At 38.2% G+C, this 24796-nt stretch overlaps 2 protein-coding genes across 2 annotated transcripts; both read left to right on the top strand.

The window, feature by feature from the left end:
- Window positions 1-3559: 3559 nt before the first annotated feature.
- Window positions 3560-4531, top strand: LOC309544362 (olfactory receptor 4E2-like; the record flags this gene model as incomplete). Its single annotated transcript, XM_082243261.1, has 1 exon — window positions 3560-4531. One exon carries the CDS (start codon window positions 3560-3562, stop codon window positions 4529-4531), a length of 972 nt encoding a protein of 323 aa, XP_082099387.1.
- A 143-nt stretch (window positions 4532-4674) lies between these two features.
- LOC309544361 (olfactory receptor 10G4-like) lies at window positions 4675-17064 on the top strand (the record flags this gene model as incomplete). Its single annotated transcript, XM_082243260.1, has 2 exons — window positions 4675-4741; window positions 16262-17064. The coding sequence occupies 2 exons, from the start codon at window positions 4675-4677 to the stop codon at window positions 17062-17064; spliced, it is 870 nt and encodes a 289-aa protein (XP_082099386.1).
- Window positions 17065-24796: the final 7732 nt, after the last annotated feature.

The following is a 24796-nucleotide window of genomic DNA, read 5'->3' as shown; positions in this document are numbered from 1 at the left end:
TCTTATATTATGTCACCAGAATGCTACGAGTACAGATATTATGTTCTGGTACAAGAAAACTCTGGATGGAATGTTTGAATGTCTTGGAAGTGGATTTGATGATGCAAAGATTGCTGGGACCTTTATGATAGTGATAAATTCTGCAGAACGGTCCACCAGCCTGAAGGAGAGTCGTGCAGCACCAGAAGACACTGCTCTGTACTATTGTGTAGTTAGCGACACAGTGCTCCATTCATTAAAGAGGATCACATGTGGTATTTAGGTGATCTGACACATTTTTCCTTAATATCAAATGCAATGCTAAAAATGTCAATTCACCTTATGCGGTATTTACCTCAAAACAAAAACACTCGGTAAGTACCACAAACCTGTCAGGTTTTTATTGCTTTCTATGTCCCCCGGAGGGAGATTGAGCCTCTCTATTTGTCCTGTTTACCATTATCATTGAAAGTGAAAGTACAAGAAAATTCTATATTTTGGGTTGTCCCAAAAAAAGTAATAGAGGGGAAATTTTCCAATAGGGACCCTAGGTCTGCTGACTAGCGTCCCTATTGTTATTATAGTCTGACAAACACTCACAAATGTAATAAGCCTTTTGGCTATTTTTAGTTATAATTCTGTTCCTGTATCTAAAGCCAGCCATGAATGGCTTGAATCTCGGCCAGGTCAGCAGGGACTGTCCCAAATTCAATCCATCTATGGGGAAGCTCGCTGTGCTGTAGTCAATCTATGGATCGATATAGGGGTAGGGTTAATACCAGCGCTATGAAGTTTCAGTACTCTTATTGGACTGGGATAAACAATGTGATGTAAGCTGCCACCAACCTACCTCTCTGAGGTAGTGAAAAGTGAAAAAGTGCAAGGTTGTTGGGGTCGGCGCTATCACTTAAAAGATATTTCAAAGATAAAAAATTGTGTACTGTGTGTATTGGTGAAGGATAAAATACATAAAACCATACTTCTTTAGTAAAGTGCATATAGTGCATATAATGCGTTTGCCACTTAAATGCAAGGTGCTTAGTGCTGATTTAATACATCAATAAAGTGCATAAGCTGTGTTTAGTGTACCATATCATATGCCACAATATACATAGAAAGTACTGAGTGCTGGTATTTGCATTAAACCACGTGAGTGATTATGTGCCTTTAGAAAATGAACATGGCGCTTGTGGATCTCCAACAAGTGCACCGCTGCTTACCGCACGTTTAAGGCAGATGATTCAACCACTCTTCTGTCACTTGCAAAACGTTTTGTATTTGCGGTTTCACTTGTATTGTGTCGATGTGAAGAATCCACTGTGGGGGAGAAATTCTGTATCGGACAAATTCTTGAACATGAGCCACACAGCGAGAGAAGACCTTGATCCCCCTTCAACCTCCTTCATTTGCAAGTGACCGAAGAGTGGTTGAATCATCTGCCTTAAACGTGCAGTAAGCAGCGGTGCACTTGGTGCAGATCCACAAGCGCCGTGTTCATTTTCTAAAGGCACATAATCACTCACGTGGTTTAATGCAAATACCAGCACTGAGCACTTTCTATGTATATTGTGGCATATGATATGGTACACTAAACACAGCTTATGCACTTTATTGATGTATTAAATCAACACTAAGCACCTTGCATTTAAGTGGCAAATGCATTATATGCACTATATGCACTTTACTAAAGACGTATGGTTTTATGTATTTTATCCTTCACCAATACGCACAGTACACAATTTTTTATCTTTGAAATATCTTTTAGGTGATAGCGCCGACCCCAACAACCTTGCACTTTTTCAATCTATGGATCGACTTCAGTACACCCAGTCTGTTGTTTTTTCTATTTGTGCAATCACTGCCGGCGGCTATAGCTGTCAGCAGTGACCATTGTGTTCTCCCTGCTCGGAGAACACAATAACCCTGCAGGAAGGATTCCCCCATCAACACTGCCTGTGTTAAAGGGGAATCTAGCAATTTTCTTTCTTTCCACCCATGGTGGAAGTAAAGAAAATTGCATAATCTATGGGTTGCTTAACAGTTTAACAATAAATAGATGGCACTGCAGTCTGCAGTGTTCATCATCTGCAGGCTGAAGGCTTTCATTTTTGACAATGGAGCCTCCAGCTTGCATGTTATCCATATGCCAGAGGTGACATGATGATCACATGATCATGAAGGAATTTGACAGTCCTTTTGGCAAACTGAAAAAAAAAATATATTGATTTGTTTTGTTTTCTATACATTCAGAATGGAAATAGAAATCCATAGCAATCATCTACCTTATTTATTTGCAGATCACCATTAATCCCATTGTCTGATTAGAAACAAAATAAAATATTGTTTTATATTTATTATTTACTATATAAAATCTCCTTCTTTTCATTAACGTAATTGGATCATTAATGAGTTTTCGATAAATTGTTTATTTCTTGTAGCATGTATTCCAAGGGAATTTCTTACCCAACATACAACACAAGGGATGATATAAATATGAGATCAGGAAAATCATTTGACAAAATTATGCCTGCCTATGTCACCATTGCACATTTCCCATCAGTGTTTATCATATAGATTTTTATGTCTCTTCGTAGAGTACAAGGTGTTTTTTTCTAATATACTAGGTATGTATGTTTCTTTATTGTCCCATGCATTAACAACTACACAACTTTTCCCATCTTGGAGAAGGTTTACTAGTTTAATTAAATTTAATTTATTTGCTATTTTTTATTTTGCAAAGTTAACAAACATTGGGCCAATAATGTGTTTAAAGGAAAACAATATTTCTAAATGTACTGATACATACCAAAATCATTGAAAATTACATATATAAGGTACATTACATACAGGCAAACACTATTCTACAAAAAACTACTAAAATTATTAGGCTAATTTTTTTAATGGAGCAAAAAAATTCACATGGCTCATCGACACTTTGCATGCTTCAAATACCCTTTCATGTGTAAAGAAATTTTAAAAATATGAACTTCTCTTGCACACAATTGGATGTTTGGAGTGAACAGAGCAGTATTTAACATTCTATATCCTTTCAGTAAATCAGCCACATATGTCAGTGCTATATATTGATTTTAAGTGTATGTTTAAACATTTACAGTAAAAAGGTGATTAGCAAAGTGCAGCTACCCATAACAAATAATAAAATGTATCTTTACTGTATACCACTCAAGGAACAAAGATTTCTAGTTGTTTGCTATGGGTTGCTGTTTTTTGTATTAAGCACAGTAATTATAATTGGTGAGGTGTAAAATGTGAAGTGAAAAACATTCTTTTTATTCAGCGAAGACAACTTTCTAGTAAAAACATTAATTTGAAAAATCTGAAGCAATAAAAAAAAAAACATGGTAGGAAAATAAAAATTATAAAGCATAGTAAGAAAATAAAAATTATAAAGCATAGTACTAAAAAATAGACTAATACAAATAATGGAATCAATTTCCAAATATGTTATGGTATATAAATGTTGAAAAATATAATGTTGGCAACAAGTTTTTTCTTTACTAATTTTTTCTATTTCTATTTTTCACACTTTCTTCATCGCCTATTAGGCTAAGAGAAGAATATGGATTTTCAAAATCAGAGTTTGGTAACAGAGTTCACCCTAAATGGTCTCTCCCATTCACATGAAGCTCAGGTCATTTTCTTTGTCTTCTTTCTGGCCCTGTATTTGATGACCTTATCAGGGAATCTTCTCATCATGACAGCAGTCCATGTTGATCCACATCTGCATTCACCTATGTATTTCTTTCTCAGTAACTTGTCTTTCTTGGACATGTGTTACTCAACAGTCACTATCCCAAAGATGCTGGTTAATGTTCTCTCAAATCAAAAGACCATCTCTTTTAACCAGTGCATATTGCAGCTATTCTTCCTTCATTTATTTGGTGGCACAGAGTGCTTCCTTCTGACTGTCATGGCATATGACCGCTATGTGGCTATCTGTATTCCACTAAGGTATTACATTGTCATGAATTCCAAATTTTGCTGTTGGCTGGTCGCATTCAATTGGGTAGCAGGGTTCTTGCATTCCTTTACCCAGGCTTTTCTCACCTACCAACTGCCATTTTGTGGTCCAAATAAGATTAACCACTTCTTCTGTGATGTCCACCCACTAGCTGTACTTGCCTGTTCTGACACCTTCTTTATTGATATATTTATTATAGCAAACAGTGGAATGATTTCACTCAGTTGCTTTGTGGTGCTGTTGTTCTCCTACCTTGGAATCATAACCACAATCTTAAAAATCCATTCTTCAGAAGGAAGACGTAAAGCGTTCTCTACATGTGCAGCCCATCTCCTGGTTATTACATTCTTCCTGGGACCATCTGTATTCATCTACTTGAGGCCACCAGTGAACTATGCAGCAGACAAGTTGGTGTCTGTGCTGTACACAGTACTGACGCCTTTACTAAATCCTATTATTTACACATTACGAAACCAGGAGGTCAAAAATGCTATCAGAAAACCTTTCAGAAGCAGGCTTTCCCCAAAATTGGTAACGCAAAGGGACATAATATTTGCCACAAACCACTGAAATAAAGGAATGATTTACATAATTTCTAATAAAATGTAACTGCAGTTTGTTGTTATATTTAATGTTCAATTCCAGGCTCATCTTTCAGTTATTGTTCCCCCATCCCCAGCAGCCTTCACATGTATTAGTTTTCTTTATTTCTTATGAACCTTTTCTCAAAGTCTTTAGACCGGTTTCATGATGAGCAACAGGGGGCACACAAGAAAGAAGGTGAGTGTTAAAGCCAAAGCTTCTTATTATTTATATCTCCAGGGGGACTATTTACAAAAGTAGCCCAGAGTTAGGTTTTAATGAAAAACTAATGTTTTACAATATGTACATAATTTGCTTTCTTCCCCTATTGCAAGAAAATACTACTGAGTATAGGTTTCTTCTGTTAAAGTGCAAAATGTGCAGTAATCCATTGCAACCAGATTTGTGTTTATTGATTTGATATCAGTCCAATATGATTCCTTACTGGGCACAAAGGTGTTGATTTACTAAAGACAAACAGGCTGTTCACTTTACAAGCTAATGTTCTTTTAGCTTAGAGAATGCGGTAGACATTCACCTTACAAAAAATACCAATTACATGCAAGGAAAATAAAATAGTATTTTTTCTTGCATCTGATTGGATGGTTGAAGTCAGCAAAGCTTCACCTCATTCATTAAAGCATAACTTCACTTTTGTTGAGAAAAAAACACTCCCCTCTGGGTGATATATGTACATTGCAAGGTTAATAACAACATTTGTTGCAGATTCCTACCTTTTTTTATTCTGAAGAAATCCCTTTTTGTTCCGCTGAATGGGTCTAATGGGAGTGGTTTCATAATTATTATTCAGCTGTGTAGCTGCAGAGCACTAATGAGGAAATCTTCTGGGTCTGCATCTCTTTAGATGTGTTCCTCTGGGAGTATCTCACCAAAAATGACATTTTTGTTGCAGGGGATGCCTAAAATCTGACTTGTATCTTAGCAGACCTCTGGGAAAATTGGTGAGCCAATCACAAAAGCAGAAATTTATTTTTCCGGGTGTGTTCAGTAAACATTCTGTGTACAGAACACCTCCAGGTAGTCATATTGCATTGCATTTTCAGAAAATTACAGCAGCTGCAGATGAAAAAGGAAAGGTCATTTTTAATAACATTCAATTACAATATGACTTGTGTTGCAATTGTATACACATATATATATATATATATATATTACTTTTCTTTATTTGCTATTTTTTCCCCCCATGAAAGTGGAGTTACCGTTTAAGCTAAAGGAAAATTTCCTTACAAAGAGAACAGCTTTTTTTGCATTAATAAAATCAAACCTGGTAATTAAGTACATTTTACACAATTATTTCCCTTACTTACAGCAGTACTATACTCCTCTAAAACCATTGAATAACATATTCCCTGAAAGGAAAGGAAAATGCAATCACTAAAATCTCCTATAAACTTTTACATGACACTAAACTCTGGTTTAAAGAAAATAAAAATCTATTCAAGTATGTATTTTTAACTCAAAAAGTACCTTCCATTACTCTCAGCCTCCTCCAAATCTCCATATTCTTTGTTTTTTACTACTGTGACCTCAATTCTTTTTGGAGGGTGACTGTGTTCATTTTTTGTAGTCCCACTGTGTGTAGGAACCTAGCCACTCTGTTTTCCTTGTTCCCGAGATGGGATTTGTAGTGAGCATAGAGCAGTGCACATGACCGCAAATAATGCACACTGCACGTTCCAAATGGAAGTAAGGAGGAAAAGAAGAGATTCAGGAGTTCACAGAGGATGGTACAATGAGGCAGACAAACACAGTAAGAAGCAATTTCATGGAAAAAAAATACAGGGCCACTAGGGGGTAGATGTGTACATGGCAGGGTCTTTCTTTGGGAAAACCAGAAATATGGGCTAAAAGAGGCATAGATATAATCCCATACATACATACATTCCCAATCCCTCACATACTTCATATATTAGCAAATATTGTGTAGTAATTAATTTTGTAATAAACCTATCTAGCCCTGGACTCATGCTGCTTGGTGTATGCTTGTGTGCTGCAAGTGGGCTAGTGTGATGTCAAACTGTAGTGCCTTACGGAGTTCCCTTGGGACTACGAGGACGTGGTTTTCTGTAAAGTAAGGTAATAAAATTTTTAGTTTGCAGAAAACTTCAATGTCGATTTCAAAACGTATAAAACTACTATGCTAAGCAGTTATATGTGTACTATATTAAGATTTCTAAACACCACCTGGTAAGTTGATGTGGATTCTGCATAACAAGGGACTCTTTATGTAAATGCTACAATATGCTAACCTGAGAGAAAACTTCTTGTGCTATAAATCCTTTCATTTCATTTTTGAGCACTGCCATCTGACCCCTAATATGGGCTCTGGAAGTTTCCCACAAAACACAAGAAAATACATTACCTCGATCATCATTAATGTCGTTTTTTAAATTTATTAGAGTAAAGGCAGGAAGAAAAATGTTTGATAATGATTTAAAAAAAGCCTTTGGTTAATCATTTTATGGAAAGGAAAGCCCTAGGAGATTACCTAAATAGTGTCATTTCTGTGGGTTGAAAGCCATCCATGCATTTACAATTGAATACTATATGGCGTAACTATTGCTTTCTTTCAAGTAAAGTAGATAATGACGTAACCATTTAAAAGCAAAAATAAAGTTTATACAGAAATTGTCATAGTCTCCGGAAAAGAGGCAAGTATGTGTAATACATAGCAAAAAAGAAAGTTAGTAACAATTTTATATGTGTCTTGTACCTGAATGAAGAGCCTGAGGTGACTAGGTTGGCCTCTTGCACAGTTCCCATCCAAGCACCCCGGAATGTTAAGACAGGGAAGAAAGAAAGAAAGAAAGAAAGAAAGAAAGAAAGAAAGAAAGAAAGAAAGAAAGAAAGAAAGAAAGAAAGAAAGAAAGAAAGAAAGAAAGAAAGAAAGAAAGAAAGAAAGAAAGAAAGAAAGAAAGAAAGAAAGAAAGAAAGAAAGAAAGAAAGAAAGAAAGAAAGAAAGAAAGAAAGAAAGAAAGAAAGAAAGAAAGAAAGAAAGAAAGAAAGAAAGAAAGAAAGAAAGAAAGAAAGCCACAAGTACCAAGGTGTAGATACTGTAAGCAGGAACTTGGGAGCACTGGTATCATATGAGCAGAAGTACAGCTGAGGATAAACTGTGGAGTTGCCAAGTTCAGTTGAAGGTGGGGTCAAATCCCAAACCTGGTCAAGTGATAGCTTCACTAGGAAGGAGCGCGGTCAGTAGTCCGAGCCAAGGTCAGTAGCAGAGGCAGACAGTGAAGGTGAACAGACAAGGATAATCCAAAAACAAATTTACTTCCCTAATGACACTGTAGTTCATGTAGATTTTTGTGCCAGTTGATAGCGAAGACTGTGCCTTTCACATTGTACTGTATATAATAACATTAAATTGAGCCACAATTTAGAATAATTATAACTAGTTCAGGAAGAAAGTGCAATAAAGATTGATATTTTAGGATATGGTTTCCAGAGAGGGGGAAAGGCAAACACATGGGGGAAGAAGTATGTACAAGACCACAGGTAATTCCACAGGTAATTTTGTCTTTAACAAAAAATTACCTATAACAAGGTAGTGTGCCAAAGTCAGAGCAAACAACCTCACAATCCATTTAGGGTGGAAGACAGAATTCCATTGTAGAATTTAGATCCACCACTGTGATGAAGTACTGGGTGGATTGAGTGAAAGAAGCACAGAGATTAAGTATAAAAGTGAAGAGTCTTGCATCTGAAGACTACAAACAAGGATAAGGGGAGGAATAGCAGATGTGAGGCTATTAGAAATAAGAACACAGAATACAGTCAACAACCTAAAAAATAAATGGTAACCTGGTTAAGTAAAGAAAACCAGGAACGCTAAAAATAAAAACCAGAACAACAAAACCAAATAACCATTATAAATATTACTTTATTTAATTTTTTTGTGACAACACAAAGAAGCTATTTATAAAGGTTTGGATAGCTATGTAAACTAATTTTTAGTGAAGCATTGTTCTTTCACAACTTTAGTCTTCCTATATATAAAGGCATGCTTGTTAGTTTTTTTAATAAGGGGAGTCTGTCAATTGCCAACTTTTCTAGTTTGCATTTTTTAGCTATGAACAGCTCTTTTTAAATATTTATATAAAGGCGCAAAGAGATACAGTAGATGATTTGAGTGGAAAGTATAGCAATATGACAATGGCATACATGATTACTTGTATACTCTCTTCCTCTTAAGATTTCAGTAGAATATATATATATATATATATATATATATATATATATATATATATACTATTGCGCTTATTTAATATGCTAAAGATCCATGTAAAAATTGCAATAATCTAAACCAACTGCTTATGAGTAATCCTTCAAGAGTCTGACTTCAGTAACGCAAAGCAGGTTGGTTAATATTGATTAGTGCATATTGCACATCATTATTTCTACACTGTTTGCCAAAAATGTTCCCACATTTTGCACCTAAGATAACCTAAAGTGTTTCATTCTTCCCTGCTTTCTGAAACAGTATTATGATAAGAGACACAACCTCAGTTTGATTTACTGATGCTTATTTAACCAGTGGTATTCCTTTACATATTAGCTTGTTTCTATTTTTCTTGGTGACCATTATCACCAGGACTGGAAGTAAATATAAATCTACTTAGTTGTGATCTGTTCAATTTATTTTCATTCAGCTTTCAGGCTGACAGAAAATATTTTAGGGTATGGCTAGCTTAAGGCTTCTCCTTCTTTATAGAGATCTCCTCTTACTTCCTAATGTGTCTACAGGACAGGAAGCACAGTATCCTCCCAATGGAACACAGGCAGAAACTTTACAGCTGTTTAGCCAATCCTTATTCTGTTTAAAACTAAAAAAGTTTGGAACTTGGACATATTTTAAAAAAAAGTACTGTTTGTTTTTTACAATAAAATGTTGCTATAGTTCATTTAATTAAATTAGACATTTCTTCCAACAAGGGCTCTAAGGGAATCTCTCGTCTGAATACAACACAAGGGATGATATACTTATGAGATCAAGTAAATCATTACACAAAATTATGATTGTGTATGTCACCAATGCACATATTCCTCCAGTGTTTATCTCACTTATCTTTATGTCTCCAAATGAATTACGAGACATTTTTTATCTATTATATCTGTAGTTTATATTTTGATTTACTATCATTTTTACCATTATAATGCAACATTTCCCCAAGCGTTTTTCTTTTTAGAGGATTTAATATGTTCTTGGAAAAATGTAATATAAAATGAACCACCATATTTTGTATTGTACTGATATACACTATGCAAGTTCATATATTACATATTGCACAGCTCAACATCAGCAATTTAAGAGAATTAAGAAAGATTATTAGGGGAAAATTACTAAGGGAGTAAAATGTTCTTTACCCAGTAAAACCTTGATCATTTCAAATACCAATCATGTGCAGGGGACTTTAAAAAGTGAGAATTTCTCTTGAATGTGATTAAATTATTGATGGGAGCACAGCTTCACTGGGCTAAGTGAAAACTCTGTATTAAACTCAAAAACAGAAATGTATTAAATTACAGCTTACCAATTCTTTAATGTGGTGGCTTAATTTATTCTCTTTCATTATGCCTTTTCCTTTTTTCACCTGGTGATCCAGGCAGTAAATCTGAGTTTTTTTCCAGCTTAATTTTACAGATCATGCCATCCAAACAAATTAGCAGTTAGAGGGCTGAGATAAACTATTTACCACTGGCAGGGGTGCTTATAGTAAACAGCTTTTATTTATTTATTTATGTAAAACCTTTATACCAAAAGGAATAAAGCTGTTCACTGTAACTGCTTATAAAGTGTTAGCTGGAGTTCAGCTTCAATTGGTTAGTCAAGTCCATCTAAATCTGCTAGTACATCTAACACTACCCTCTCCTTAGACTGGCAATGCTGCTGTCCAAAGGTGTCCCCTTTACAACTTCTTCCAGAATGGAGGCACCCTAGGAAAGGAAGTGAGTTACTGGATGGATCACCTAAAGAAATAAAGCTTAAAAAAGAAACCTAATGTAGCAACCACATCTAAGGATTGATAAGCTGCAATATATTACATCATTGTCTTTGGGTTAAAACTGCTTTACATCAGCCCCATTATGTTTGTGCTATACTGTATATTTATATAATTTGGATATGTTTAGATACATATACAGGAAAAAAGGAACCGCACAGTGCAGAGACCCGAAGCAATTAATACAATTCCACTTTAATGCACCCAGCTCAAGAAAAATAACTTTTAGTTGTTTTCTTTGCACTATGACACTGTGTTGTTTGCTTTTTTAAATATTTTATTATATTTGAGGAAGTGTGATCCAAACCGATTGTAGGCAGTGTGGAAAACTGAAAAAAAAAATACTTATTACAATATTGCATAGTTATTTTGCGGTTTTCTGTTTCTAAGAAGCTGTCTGTACTGATCTGATGTATAAAAAAAATATTTGTAAATACAGCATGATTACAAATATAAGTGTAAATTTAGGTAGAGATAATATAAAACAATTTAGTCTATTATGTATATCTCAAATACTTTCTACTTGTGTCAACTATGGACATTATGCATATTTATTTATTTAAAAAACAAACTGTTAAAAATTTTATACCAAACAACACTAAACTCTCTAGCTGCTGGCACTATGGAACAATTAATGCAAAGTTTGCAAGAGACACTAGACCCCTCACCCTTTTTTCTGTGACTGCAGGGGATCAACAGCCTTCTAATATAAACAAATAAAAGGTGCTGTAAACAAGAAATAGACCAACGTACTATTCCCAAAGCACAAGTTCCTGTAGAGATGGCTGTATGTATAAGTGGGTGCTGAAACAACTACCGGCTGGAACAGTTAATGGTCAGAATGGAGAAATGTCACCAGCACACCATGGATCTCCAACATGGGTCCAAAGCTTTATTTAGCGATCACATCGTTACAACAAATAGCAACTTTTTGGTGCCATGCAGGACACCTTCATCTGTTAGAGAAGCATCAGGTGGTGAACGTGATATGTGATATGTATAAAGGACTTTGTGTATTAGACGGGCATGAAGCAATGTGGTTCGCTATAGGCATCGACAGCCTCGAGGTCTGAGCACCAGGCAGAGCTGTTATCGGGGAAGGTAGAAGCGCCCTCACACTTGTTTTCCACTAAAGCAAAATTGTTTAGTAGCACTGCACAGTGGGAACCCAGATAGCAAGGGTAAGTTGCCACAGATTTGTGCCAGTGAGGAATTGTAAGTCTTGTTACCTTGCTGCACATTTTCACTGGCAAGTTGTACACTTGCAGAGCACTTGAAGCACTATTTCTAGTTGACACTTTTTCAATTTGTAGCAAATTTGCATGGCAAGTCTCTAGCAAGATCAAAATTGCAGTGGTGAGTCTACAGCAAGCACTCTGCAAGTCTACAGCATGAAAATTGAGCCACAGTGACCCCTGTGGTGGGATGACTATTGCACAACATAACTGAACCAGAACTTGCAGCAGACTTTCAGAATGTTTGCAAAGAAAGTTGATCCGGAGTCATGCAATCCAAACTTGCTGCAATTGTGCAACAAACTTGTTAAGCCTGGCAAGTCTAGCAATAGCTTAGCAAGTCATTTTCAAACTTGCAGCACAATTACTTGCAATCTGGGAAGCAGGGGCTTGTAATCAGCAAATATGGCCATCCCTATGTAGATATAGAATTATAAATTATATATGGGAACACGGTTTTTAATATTTTAGCACATATTGAAAAGATTATACCCATCCATCCAATATACCATTTATAGGTATAACTATAAAAAAAAAAAAGGCTATACTTTCCCTTTAAGATCACAGCAAAAAAAACAGTACAGGTCTATATCGGGCCCAACAGAAGGAAAAAGTTATACAGGACTCTATCTACTAGAAAATGGTATCCAATTTATCAAAGGAAAAGGGGGTTTACACTGCATGGTGCAATACATATATGAGCTACCCAAATGTTTCAACAATACTGAATGGCAGTTCTTTAAAAAAAAAAAAAAAAAAGCTAGTTTCTAGGAGAATCTGTCTCTTAAGAAAGAAATCTGTTTCTATAGGTTTTAGCGTTTTGCACATATTTTGTTATGCACTGCCCTAACCAGAAGGTTCCTTCAGACTGTAGATTAAAATTCCCAGGCATATGAATCCATGTTGAGGGAACATTAATCTAGGTTCCCATTTTGACACCTAGGAACATGCAACTAAGGCCTGGTTCACACCTATGCAGTTTGTTTTTGATCTGTTTCTGCAGTATTTTTTTGCGGTGCATTTTTGCACACATGTTCTTGTTTTTCACACATTTTTTGATGCGTTATGCGTTTTGTATTTTTTTTGGCCAGTTTGTTGTTGGGCAGATAAAAAAACACAAAATGCAAATCGTGGCAAAAACACACTACATGCTTTTCTGCAGCGCCTTCATTGAGTTTGTTGAACCAAAAAAGCACTGTTTTGCATTTTAAAAAGTCCCTGACCCTTTCCAAAAATACAGCGGCTGAAAAAAGCATAGATGTGACAGAATGTGAGGAGGGGAGAGCCGATTAGCAGCATCTCCTCACAGGGAAGACATGTAAAGGTAATCAGGGCACTGATCACCAGTGCTCTGATTACAATGCAGCCGCAGCAGTGCCCATCAGTGATGTCACTCTGTGCACATCAGTAACACCAGTCTGTGCCCATCATATACACCAGTCTGTGCCCATCAGTGAAACCAATCTGTGCCCATCAGTGAGGCCAATCTGTGCCCATCAGTTATGCGAATCTGTGCTGCCTTTCAGTGCCCATCAATGCCTGCCCATGAGTGCCTCCCATAAGAGCTGCCCATCAGTTCCCATCAGTGCCACCCATCAGTGCCCATCAGTGCAACCCATCAGTGCCACCTATCATTGTCCATAAGTGCCTCCTATCAGTGCACATCAGTGCCACCTATCAGTACCCATCAGTGCTGCATATTAGTGCCTCTTCATCAGTGCCTTCTCATCAGTGCCACCCCCAGCAGTGCCCTTTAGTGCCGCCTCATCAGTGCCCATCGGTGCCGCCTCATTAGTGCTCATTAGTGCAGCCTATCAGTGCTTATCAGTGCAAGCCTCAACAGTGCACATCAGTGAAAGGGAAAAATTACCTATTTACAAAGTTTTCTGACAGAAACTAAGGAAAACTTTTGGTCTTTTTTTATTTTGTTTAGCAAAAAATAAACAACCCAGCGATTATTAAATACCACCAAAAGAAAGCTCTATTTGTGTGAAGAAAATGATAAAAACATTAATTTGGGTACAGTGTTGCATGACTGTGCAAGTGTCATTCAAAGTGCGACATCGCTGAAAACTGAAAATTGGCCTGGGCAGAGAAGGAGTGAAAGTGCTCAGTATTAATGTGGTTAAAGAAGAGTGTTTGAAAATATAAAAATCATAAAGTATTATTGTAAAATATTTATAAAAAAATTAATTAAATCATTAAAAATATTTTTTTTGTTTACAGTTTTTTTTTTCTATTTGTCAGCCTATTATGAAAAGGGTAGGAAGTAAAATAAGTCATTGAGCTATTGTCAAATTAACACATACTGACTGATCTGTGCATTAATGACCACTGTTCATAAAGAGTTAAGAAAAGTTTTTGTGAATTATTTAATTCGCTACCATGTGTACCCTCTGAATGTAATTAACCTCCCTAGCGGTATTCCCGAGTGTTGCTCAGGGTTAATATTCAGTGCCAAAAGTGGTAACCCCGAGCCACACTCGGGATTACCCCAGAATGAAACTCACGTTCCCCTGCGTCCTCCCCGGCCTTCCTCCAGCCGTCCTCCCGCTGTCCTCCCGCTGTCCTCCCGCTGTGTGTTGGCCTGATGCCGGCACCTTCTTCCGGTTCCCTTCCCTGCGAGCACCACGTCGCAGGGGGGTGGAACCGGCTGGAGATTTAAAAAAAAAATGACATGATACAGTTTTATCTGTTAGGATTACAACTTTGTATCATGCCATTTCACCTAGAGGCTTTTCCAGTGCCCTGCCTATACTTGCGTATTTTGTGCCTGGAAAATTGATAACGTCCATGGCGTCCAAAAAGCTTTCTTTTAGCTCAAAAATGCTTTTAAATGAACTGGAAAACAGCGATGGTGAATCTGAAATATTTGAAGAACTGAGCGATAGTGATTAGTGGGAAAATTCGTCATCAGGTACTAAAAGGGACAACAGAGACGATTTTGCAACTGAGCTCAGCAATGTGTGGACTTGGTGCTCTATTGACTGGGGTATGGATAAGGCAGTGCCCCCAAGATTCCCATTAACTGAAGCACCTGGTATGAAAGTTGACGTTGGCCATGACAACCCCTTGGCATGCCTACAATTATTTCTGACCAATGAGGTTATTGAAAAAAATGGTACAAAGAACAACAATGCGTTACGCATCGGAAGTTTGCAAGATGCAGAAAGTGGGAACCAGTGACCAAAGATGACATTTGGAAATTTCTGGGCCTAATAATTCTTCAGTGAGTGGTAGGGAAACCTCTGCAGAAGTGGTATTGGACAACCAATACATTACTTGCCACTCCAATCTTTGGCATGGTCATGTCAGAGTACAGATTCTCCCTCATAATGAAATATCTCCACTTCGAAAACTATGAAGAATTTGATGAAATTTAATATTATTACATTATAATTTAATGTGTTTCAAACTTTATCATACCCGGGATGTCTACTAGACTCTTGTTTGGACAGATTTAAGTGGGTTATTCCTAAGAATTACCGGCCTAAAATATAAAACAACATATTTCCAACAATTTACCACTTTTAGTACAAAAATTCTGACATATTTAGACCGCCAGGGAGGTTGAACTGCATTCATTTCACTTACACATGGGAAATGCATTTGATTCCCCCATGTAACACTTATTATTCCTTTCACTTAGGGAAAAATTAATGCCACCCAAGAGCATAGTTGAGATGAATGAAAAAATATTTATCTACACTAATGTAGGAAATAAGAATGAGGATTTACTTTGAACGCTACATCTGTCTGCTAATGTTTCCATCTGCCCGCATGCTTACATAAACAGAAATAGGCTAAGTCCCCAGATAGCAAGGATAACTTGCCACAAGTGTGTGGCAGTGTTGAATTGTAAGTCTTGTTACCTTGCTACTTATTTTCACTGGCAAGTTGTACACTTGCAGAGCACTTGAAGCACAAGTTCTTTTTGACGCTTTTCCTATTTGTAGTAAATTTGCATGGCAAGTTTCTAGCAAGAGCAAAGTTGCAGTGGTGAGTCTTCAGCAAGAGCTCTGGAAGTTTACAGCATGGAAATTCAGCCACAGTGACCCCTGTGGTGGGATGACTATTGCACAACATAACTGAACCAGAACTTGCAACAGACTTTCAGAATGTTTGCAAAGAAAGTTGATCTGGAGTCATGCAATGCGAACTTGCTGCAATTGTGCAACAAACTTGTGAAACCTGGCAAGTCTAGCAATAGCTTAGCAAGTCATTTTTAAACATGTAGCTCAATTGCTTGCTATCTGGGTCAATAGCATGATTTTGGTGCAGGTCTTGGGACAAGGCCATGCTTCACAGGTTTACAGTTGAAATGTTTGGGTCCATAATCATGGATAGAAACAGCTCACTTGTGTTAAAAGAGTTCATACTAAGAGGAATCCCACACACAGAGGATCTTCATTTTTTTTTAATTTTGCTTTTCTTTTTAATATACATATTTACAATTGCAGGGAACACTATACTTATCATAGCAGTTAAAGGGACACCTGCTCTTCATAAGTCCATGTACTTCTTCTTGACAAATCTTTCCTTTCTAGATATCTGCCTTTCCTCAGTCACCTTGCCAAAATTATTGAGTAACTTCCTATATTGGAACACTATTCCTTTCAATGAATGTGTATGCCAGTTATACTTCTTCCATTTCTTGGCAAGTTGTGAATGTTTTCTGTACACCGTCATGGCCTATGATCGCTATGTGGCCATATGTCAACCCCTACACTATAGCAGGTTAATGAGCTGGAGAATTTGTATAAGTCTTGCCTGTGGGTGCTGGACGACAGGGTCTCTACATTCCATGACTCACACACTTTTAACTTTTCTTCTGCCCTATTGTGGTCCCAACACAATAGACTATTTCTTCTGTGATATCATTCCTATATTAAAGCTGGCTTGTACTGATACTACCATCAACAAAATCATAACTCTAGCCAACATTGGTGCTGTTGCCCTGCTCTGCTTTATTTTAATCCTGACGTCTTATGTACATATTCTTGCTGCTATTATGAAAATCAAGACAGTGGATGCAAGGATGAAAACTTTCTCAACATGTGCCTCACATGTAACTGCAGTTATACTATTTTATGTTCCTTGTGTATTTATATACTTGAGACCCTATTCTGGATCCTCCGGGGATAGTTTTATAGCTATTTTCTACACACTTCTCACCCCACTTCTAAACCCAATCATCTACAGTCTAAGAAACAAAGAGGTCAAAGTAGGTTTGAAGGGAATTCTGAGAGGACATCTGTTTTAATAGTTACTAAAAGGTTATTATTTTTATTACACAGGGACATATCTGTTTCAAAAACAATCATTAAAGTGGTTCTAAAGAATAATTTTTTATTTTAATGTATTCTATGTGATAAGGTAAAAAAAAAACCTGCTGTGTGCAGGTCCCCCCTTTCCCCTCCTTATACTTACTTGATCCCAGTGTCAATCAAGCACTGTGCCATTCACAAAACAGGAAAGACAGGAGGAGATAAGAGAGTTAAATGCATGGCTAAAGACCGGGTGTAAGAAGGAGGGCTTTGGGCTTTTAGAGCACTGGGCTTCTTTTTCAGTGAGGTGCAACCTATATGCTACAGATGGTTTGCACCTAAATGGAAGGGGGTCTGTTGTGCTGGGGGAGAGGTTTATGGAAAGGCTGGAGGAGTATTTAAACTATGATCGAGGGGGGAGGGCGAATTTGATTATAATGGGTCAGACAGGTCAGACAAAGGTCAGCCCCTATTGGTGGTTGGAATGGGGAAAGATTGGGGGAGAGCTATGGCAAAGGATAAGAAGGTTCCCATGTTACAAACAACCATTGGAAATTATACTATTTGTACCAAAATAAAAAAAGATGCAAAATAAGTGTGCAAAATATGACAATGAATTAAAGTGTTTGTTCACCAATGCCAGAAGTCTGCCAAGCAAGATAGGTGAGTTGGAAGCTCTGGTGCATGAGGAGAACTATGATTTAACTGGTATTGCTGAATCTTGGCTTAATTTTTTACATGACTGGGCTATTAATATTTCTGACTGTGCTCTCTTTTGGAAAGACAGGGTAAAACGGAGGGGTGGTGGGGTCTGTCTCTATGTGAGAAGTGATCTCAAAGTGAGCGTGAAAGAGGACCTAGTTGATGGAGAGTGTGATGAGTCTGAAGCAGTATGGGTGGAAATGTAGATGGGTGTGCATAATACATAGATTATCTTTGGAGTTTGTTATAGACCTCCCGGTATTATTGAGGAGGTGGAGACTCAGCTCATTGCACAGATAGAAAGGGCTGCAAGGGCTGGGACAGTGATAACAATGGGAGATTTTCACTACCCAGACATTAACTGGAGTAATGGCACTGCTGGAACAGTTAAAGGGCAAAAATGTATACACCTCTTGAAAGAAAATTTTATGGTACAGTTTATTGAGGCCCTGACTAGAAATTATGCTCTGTTGGACCTGGTAATCTCAAACCATGCAGAGCTTATTACTAATGTTCATATAAAAGAACATCTGGGTAGCAGTGACCATGATATGATTTCATTTAACCCCGCTAGCGGTATCCCCGAGCGTGACTCGGGGTAGGAATTTTCTGCTATTAGCGGTATCCCCAAGTCACGCTCGGGGTGAATGGCAGAGCTATGCAGACAGCGCAGCAGAGCATCTCTTACCTTATCCTGGCGATCCAGCGATGAGCTCTCATTGCTGTGACCGCCAGCGAGATCTCCGCCACTCGTCTGTCGGTAGGAGGACTTCCTGGTTCCGTTCCCTGCAGCAGCAATGCTGCATGGGAGCGGAACTGGGAGTAAAAATCAAAGTAACACAAAACACAAACATATAAAAGGGAGGTGATACAGTGTAATCTGAGAGGATTACACTGTATCACTTTGGTAAAAGTGGTAAAAGACACAGTGCCCTCTCAGTGCCCCCTTGCCATTGTCCTTTGCGTGAATAAAAATAATTGGAAAATGGCATCAAAAAAGCGCTGTCCCGCATATGCGCTTTTGGATGAGCTGAGCGACTGCGACAGCGGCAGCGACACGGATCTGCTCGCAGAACAGAGCGACAGTGAGTCCTGCGGAGATCTGTCATTGACTCTGGCATCGGCACTGATCCCGAAAGTGACGCCGATGATCCCGCACCTGACCTAGGTGATGTGCGCACTTGGCGCCTTTAGACAGCGACGCGGACCAGGCAGCGCCCCCGAGATTCCCTTTCACTGGTTCTCCGGGGATGAAGGTTGACGTGGAGAGAGACAACCCCCTGGCGTACCTCAAGTTATTTCTAACTGATGAGGTAATTCTAAAGATAGTCGCTGAAACCAATCGTTACCAGGAGCAGCAGTCCGCTACGCTGCGCGCCAAATTTTCCCGTTCCAGAAAATGGGAACCAGTCAGTAGCGAGGACATCTGGAAGTTTCTAGGACTCATCATCCTTCAGGGGGTGGTGGGAAAACCACTCCAAAAATGGTATTGGACCACGAATAAGATGCTGGCCACTCCATTTTTTGGCACAGTGATGTCCGAGTACCGTTTTTCTCTGATAATGAAAAATTTGCATTTTGCCAACAACGAGGAGTTTGATGAGGCCACGCATCCTGCGCCCAAACTCAAGAAAATCTGGGGGGTGTACCAAACGATCGTCAAAAACTTCCAGCAGACCTATGTGCCAGACAGGGATGTTTGTGTGGACGAAAGTCTCATGGCGTACAAGGGACGCCTGACCTGGATCCAATATATTGCATCGAAAAGAGCGCGGTTCGGGATCAAATCTTACATGCTCTGTGAGTCGTCCACAGGATATATATGGAATTCTGTAATTTACACCGGGAAAGGTACAAAGTTCGATCCCAAGTACAGCGGCTATGGGATGGCCACATCCTCTGTCCTTTCACTGCTGGACCCCCTTTTGAACCAGGGATATTGCGTTACAACAGATAACTTTTATACCTCTCCGGAACTATTTGAAGTTTTGCTCCGAAACAAAACAGATGGGTATGGCACTGTTAGCTGAAATCCAATTGGGGAAAGACCGCTCCAGGTGGGCTGGATGTCAGGTGCTGGTCGGATCCGTCAATCCGGGATCACATGAAGCAAAAAAGAGATGACCGCACTCCGATATAAATCAAAAATTGCAGTAAAATTTATTCCACATCAAACAAATAGGCAAACTGGAACAACACACTGTGGATGCAGGACACAAAGGCAGACGCGTTTCACCACTTAGGGAAGTCGCTTACTCATTGCCAGCTCCAATAGTTTGCCTATTTGTTTGATGTGGAATAAATTTTACTCCAATTTTTGATTTATATCGGAGTGCGGTCATCTCTTTTTGCTTCATATGGCACTGTTAGGCCAAACCGGCGGGACATGCCATCCATGTTTAGCAAGAAAAAGCTAAAAAAAGGAGAGATGGTTGCCTTTCAAAAGGGTAAAATGATGGCAATGCGGTGGCGAGACAAAAAGGACGTGTGTCTCATGAGCACCGTGCACAACACCACCGCTGCCATTTTCCGCACAAAACATGGAATAGATATGCAGAAGCCGCAAGTCATGATCGACTACAATCACACGATGGGAGGTGTCGATCGAGCCGATCAGGCAATGACCTTTTACCCGGCGATGCGGAAGCAACAAAAAAAGTATTACAAAAAGATTTTTAGGCATCTCCTTGAACAGTGCCTCTGGAACGCCTATATTCTTTACAAAGCCAACACTGCCATACCCCTCGTTCATTCGGACTTTATCTGGAAGGTGGCTGAGCAGATTTTCATCAACCACCCGACACCATCATCAGTATCTGCAAACAGACCCGGACGACGTGCTGTTGATGTTGGCAATCCAGAGCGCCTGACAGGCCGTCATTTTGTGGACTTTGTACCGCCCACCCCAAAAAAGTTGGCGCCTACCAGGATGTGCGTCGTCTGCTGTTCTAAAAAGGATGGCAATGGAAGAAAAGTCCGAAAGGAAACAAGGTACTATTGCCCAGATTGCAATGTCGGACTTTGTCTAGTGCCCTGCTTCAAACTTTTTCACACTCAGGATGTGTATTGAATTTCTTTGACAAATTTCATTATTTTTCCTTGCCTACTTGAATAAAATTCTATTATTGATTGGATTATAATTCATGTGTTTGTGTTTCAAATTCATTACACCTGGGATGTCTACTAGAGTCTTGTTTTGGTAAGTTTTAAGTCAGTAATTACTAAGAATTGTAGGCCTTTAATACATAACGCCAAATTTCCATGGAAATAATTGTACCGCTTTTGGAACAGAATTCCTGACAGAATCATACCGCTAGGGAGGTTAATGTTAGCTGTAAGCAACAAACGCATAAAGGAAATATAAAAATACTTAAGTTTAAGAGAGCAAATTTTCCAAGGATGAGGGCTGCTCTCCAAGACTTAGACTGGGAGGGAATATTGGCATTGATGAACACCGAACAGAAATGGGAATTCTTGAAAAAGACTGTATGCAAACTCACTGCAAAGTATATTCCCATGAGCAATAAGTTTTAAAGGCTAAAAATAAAACCCAAGTAAAAAAGCTATAAATAATAAGAAAAGAGCTTTTAAAAAATATGAAAATTAAGGAACACTATCATTGTTTAATAATTACAAAGAATATAACAGAATATGTAAAAAGGAAATCAAGGATGCAAAACTTCAAAACGAAGGACAGATTGCAAAAGATAGTAGGACAAACCCCCAAAAATTCTTCAAATATATTAATAGTAAAAAGGTCAGGTCTGAGCATGTAGGCCCTTTACAAAATAATCTGGAGTGGGTGACTGGGGACAAAGGGAAGGCAAATTTATTAAATACCTTCTTCAGCTCTGTGTATACAAAGGAGCATGAGGGAGCTCATGACCATAATGAGGATGGTATTGACACAGTCCCAAATGATCCACAATGGCTCAAAAGTGATATGGTCAAGAAATATTTAGACAGAATAAAGGTGGATAAAGCGCCTAGACCAGATGGCATCCACCCACGCATCCTAAAATAATTGAGCGCTGTAATTTCAAAGCCTTTGTTTCTAATTTTTAGGGACTCGTTAAGGACTGGAATAGTACCACAGGATTGGCATAGTGCCAATGTGGTTCCTATATTTAAAAAGGGATCAAAGTATTTGCCAAGTAACTATAGACCTCTTAGTTTACCTTTCTATAGCCAGGAAGATATTGGAGAGTTTAACAAAAGACCACATAGATGAGTTCTTGCTAGAAAAAAAAATGTTTTTAAGCAACAGACAACATGAATTAATGAAAGACAGAATTTATTAAACAAACCTGATTTCTTTTTATGAGGAGGTAAGTAAAACCGTGGATAGAGGGGTGGCTGCGGATGTAGTATACTTGAATTTTTCAAAAGCGTTTGACACAGTTCACTCCTAATGTGTAAAATAAAGTCTACAGGCTTGGAAAGATAAGTTTGTAAATGGATAGAAAATTGGCTGAAAGATAGAATTCAGAGAGTAGTGGTTAATGATTCTTACTCTGAATGGTCTAAGGTTATAAGTGGTGTTCAGTGTTGGGACCATTACTTTTTAATATCTTTATAAATGATATAGGATCTGGGATTAAAAGTACCATTTCAGTCTTTTCAGATGGAATAACTTCCTTACAGGATGTCTCCAACTTACAAGCCGATCTCAATGCATGGTTTCATTGGGCAACTATGTGGCAAATGAGGTTGAGTGTTGATAAATGTAAAGTTATACACTTGGGGGGCTAAGAATATACATGCATCATACATATTAGGGATGAGTAGAACTGGGGGAATCCATATCGAAGAAGGATCTGGGTGTTCTGGTAGATCATAAGCTTAATAATTGCATGCAATGCCAAGCTGCAGTTTCCAAAGCAAGCAAAGTCCTTTCCAGTATTAACAGAGGCATAGACTCCAGAGAGAGAGAGAGATATCATTTTGCCCCTGTATAAATCATTAGTAAGACCTCATCTGGAATATGCAGTTAGGTTTTGGGCACCAGTTCTCAAAAAAGGATATCGGGGAACTGGAGAAAGTGCAGAGAAGGGCAACCAAACTGATAAGAGGCATGGAGGAGCTCAGCTATGAGGAAAGATTAGAGGATTTCAGGGACATAGGAGCTACAGTGAGGAGAAGGACCTCCAAGGTAGTATTCTCAGAAATACTACCTGTACCTTGAGCCACACCAGAGAGGCAACAGGAGAGGGAAATTATCAAGTGGTTGAGGAACTGGTGTAGGAAGGAGGGGTTTGGGTTCCTAGATGTAGTGCTAGCCAGCAATGAGCAAGGTTCAGTGGGTTTTATTGGGGGCATTAGTGGTGGTGGGACTAGAATACCTGAACACAAGGTAAGTAATACCGCATGTGGTAAATCATTTGTGAAAGTTCAATTAATTTTTAATGTCTGATTAATTTCTAATTTAGTGTATTTTGCTACTTGTTTAAATATGTTATGTTTAATAACTGTTGTTAAATACCGCGCCTTTTTTTAGTTCCTGTTCCATTTGTGAATTGGACTTAATAGCTTAGCGCACAATTTTTTATGATATGGACTTTATTTACCGCATGTGATAATTTATGCAAATGAGTAACCTTTGTCACATGCGGTAACGTTTAGTGAATCGACCCTCTGGTGCAAAAAAATGATGCAAAACTGATTTTTGCAATGTTCTTTTTCCTGAATGAGAAACCCATTGGGTTTCAACTTGATTGTGGAGCAAGCTGCAATGTTATTTCTTACATTTTAATAAATAAACAACTAATGATTCCGTTTGCAAATTAAAACAACAAAATTACTCTGAAATCCATGGTTGTGTGCAGACTAAAATCAAGAAACTCTTCTCCTAAAAAAGTTAGATTTGAATTTACATTTTAAAAATGGTTATCATATTCCATGTCTGGGAGTCAAAGCATGTCAAGCTATGGGCTTCATAAAAGTACAGTCCTACATAATTCAGAAAGCTAAAACTTCAGAACAGAGTAGATGGCAGTTTCGATTACAGAGATAACAGAATATACATGCAAATTTATGCAGTTTTATGTAAAGGTAATAGGTGCCCGGAGATCACCAGATTACCAACATGAAGAATTCCTGTATATTTAAAGTTCAACTTTAAAAAAATAGAAAAAATAAATGCACAAAAAAAGTGAATTTATTATTTTTTTCATTAGGAGCCCGTAAAGTATTGTAAAGTAAAGTTACTGAATGACAGGAAGAATCAATGAACTACCTAGCACCAGCACCCTGGTAGTTCATTGAGAACTACTAGCTGTCAGCCGCAATGGCTGACAGTAGTTGTAATTCTCCCATTCACAGAACTCTGTTTTTTAAAATGGTGACAGCAGTTGTGGGGAGATGATCCCTGGCCCCCTGTCACAACAGGGATTCAGGGGATTCAGGGGCTGCTCGTTTAGTAACATGTTGCATGTTACACCCTAGATACAGGTGTAACATGTTATCATGAAAGGTGAACTTAGCCTTTAATGCAACCACTAAAAAATGAACTATAAAAATTATAGTACCGGTACCCAAAAGCACAGACTGAATAAGCAGCTTAGTGACAGTAAAGAAGAAATCAGGCAAACTAAGAATATGCATAGACCCAAACCACTGAATAAAGCCCTGGAAATAACCAAAGCTTACAAAAAAGATATTATACCAGATTTATCAAAAGCTAGAATCTTTTCAGTATGTGATGTAAAACATTGATTCTGGCATGCGAAACTCCATGACCAATCAAGGTCATTAAGTACATTTTTAACTACAATTAGATTGTATTGACTTTTTAAACTGCTCATGGGAGCAAGCAATGTTTAAGAGGTTTTAAGAGTTCTTCAGATCTCAACTAGGACAATCAGCACAAGAGACACTTCTCAATAGAGATGGCCTTGCGGTTCGCCCGGTGGTCAGTTCACGGCAAATTTTTCTTGTTGGATACCCGCCAAATTTGCGAACACATGGCGTCGTTCGCGGCGGCCATATTAGTTTACATTGGGGAGAACTTTGACCCATGACACAGCC

The sequence above is a fragment of the Pelophylax lessonae genome, assembly GCF_965119305.1.
Source record: "Pelophylax lessonae genome assembly, chromosome: 1".
NCBI classification, from domain to species: Eukaryota; Metazoa; Chordata; class Amphibia; order Anura; family Ranidae; genus Pelophylax; species Pelophylax lessonae.
The sequence above is the reverse complement of the archived record's forward strand: the minus strand, read 5'-3'. Positions and strand labels throughout refer to the sequence as shown.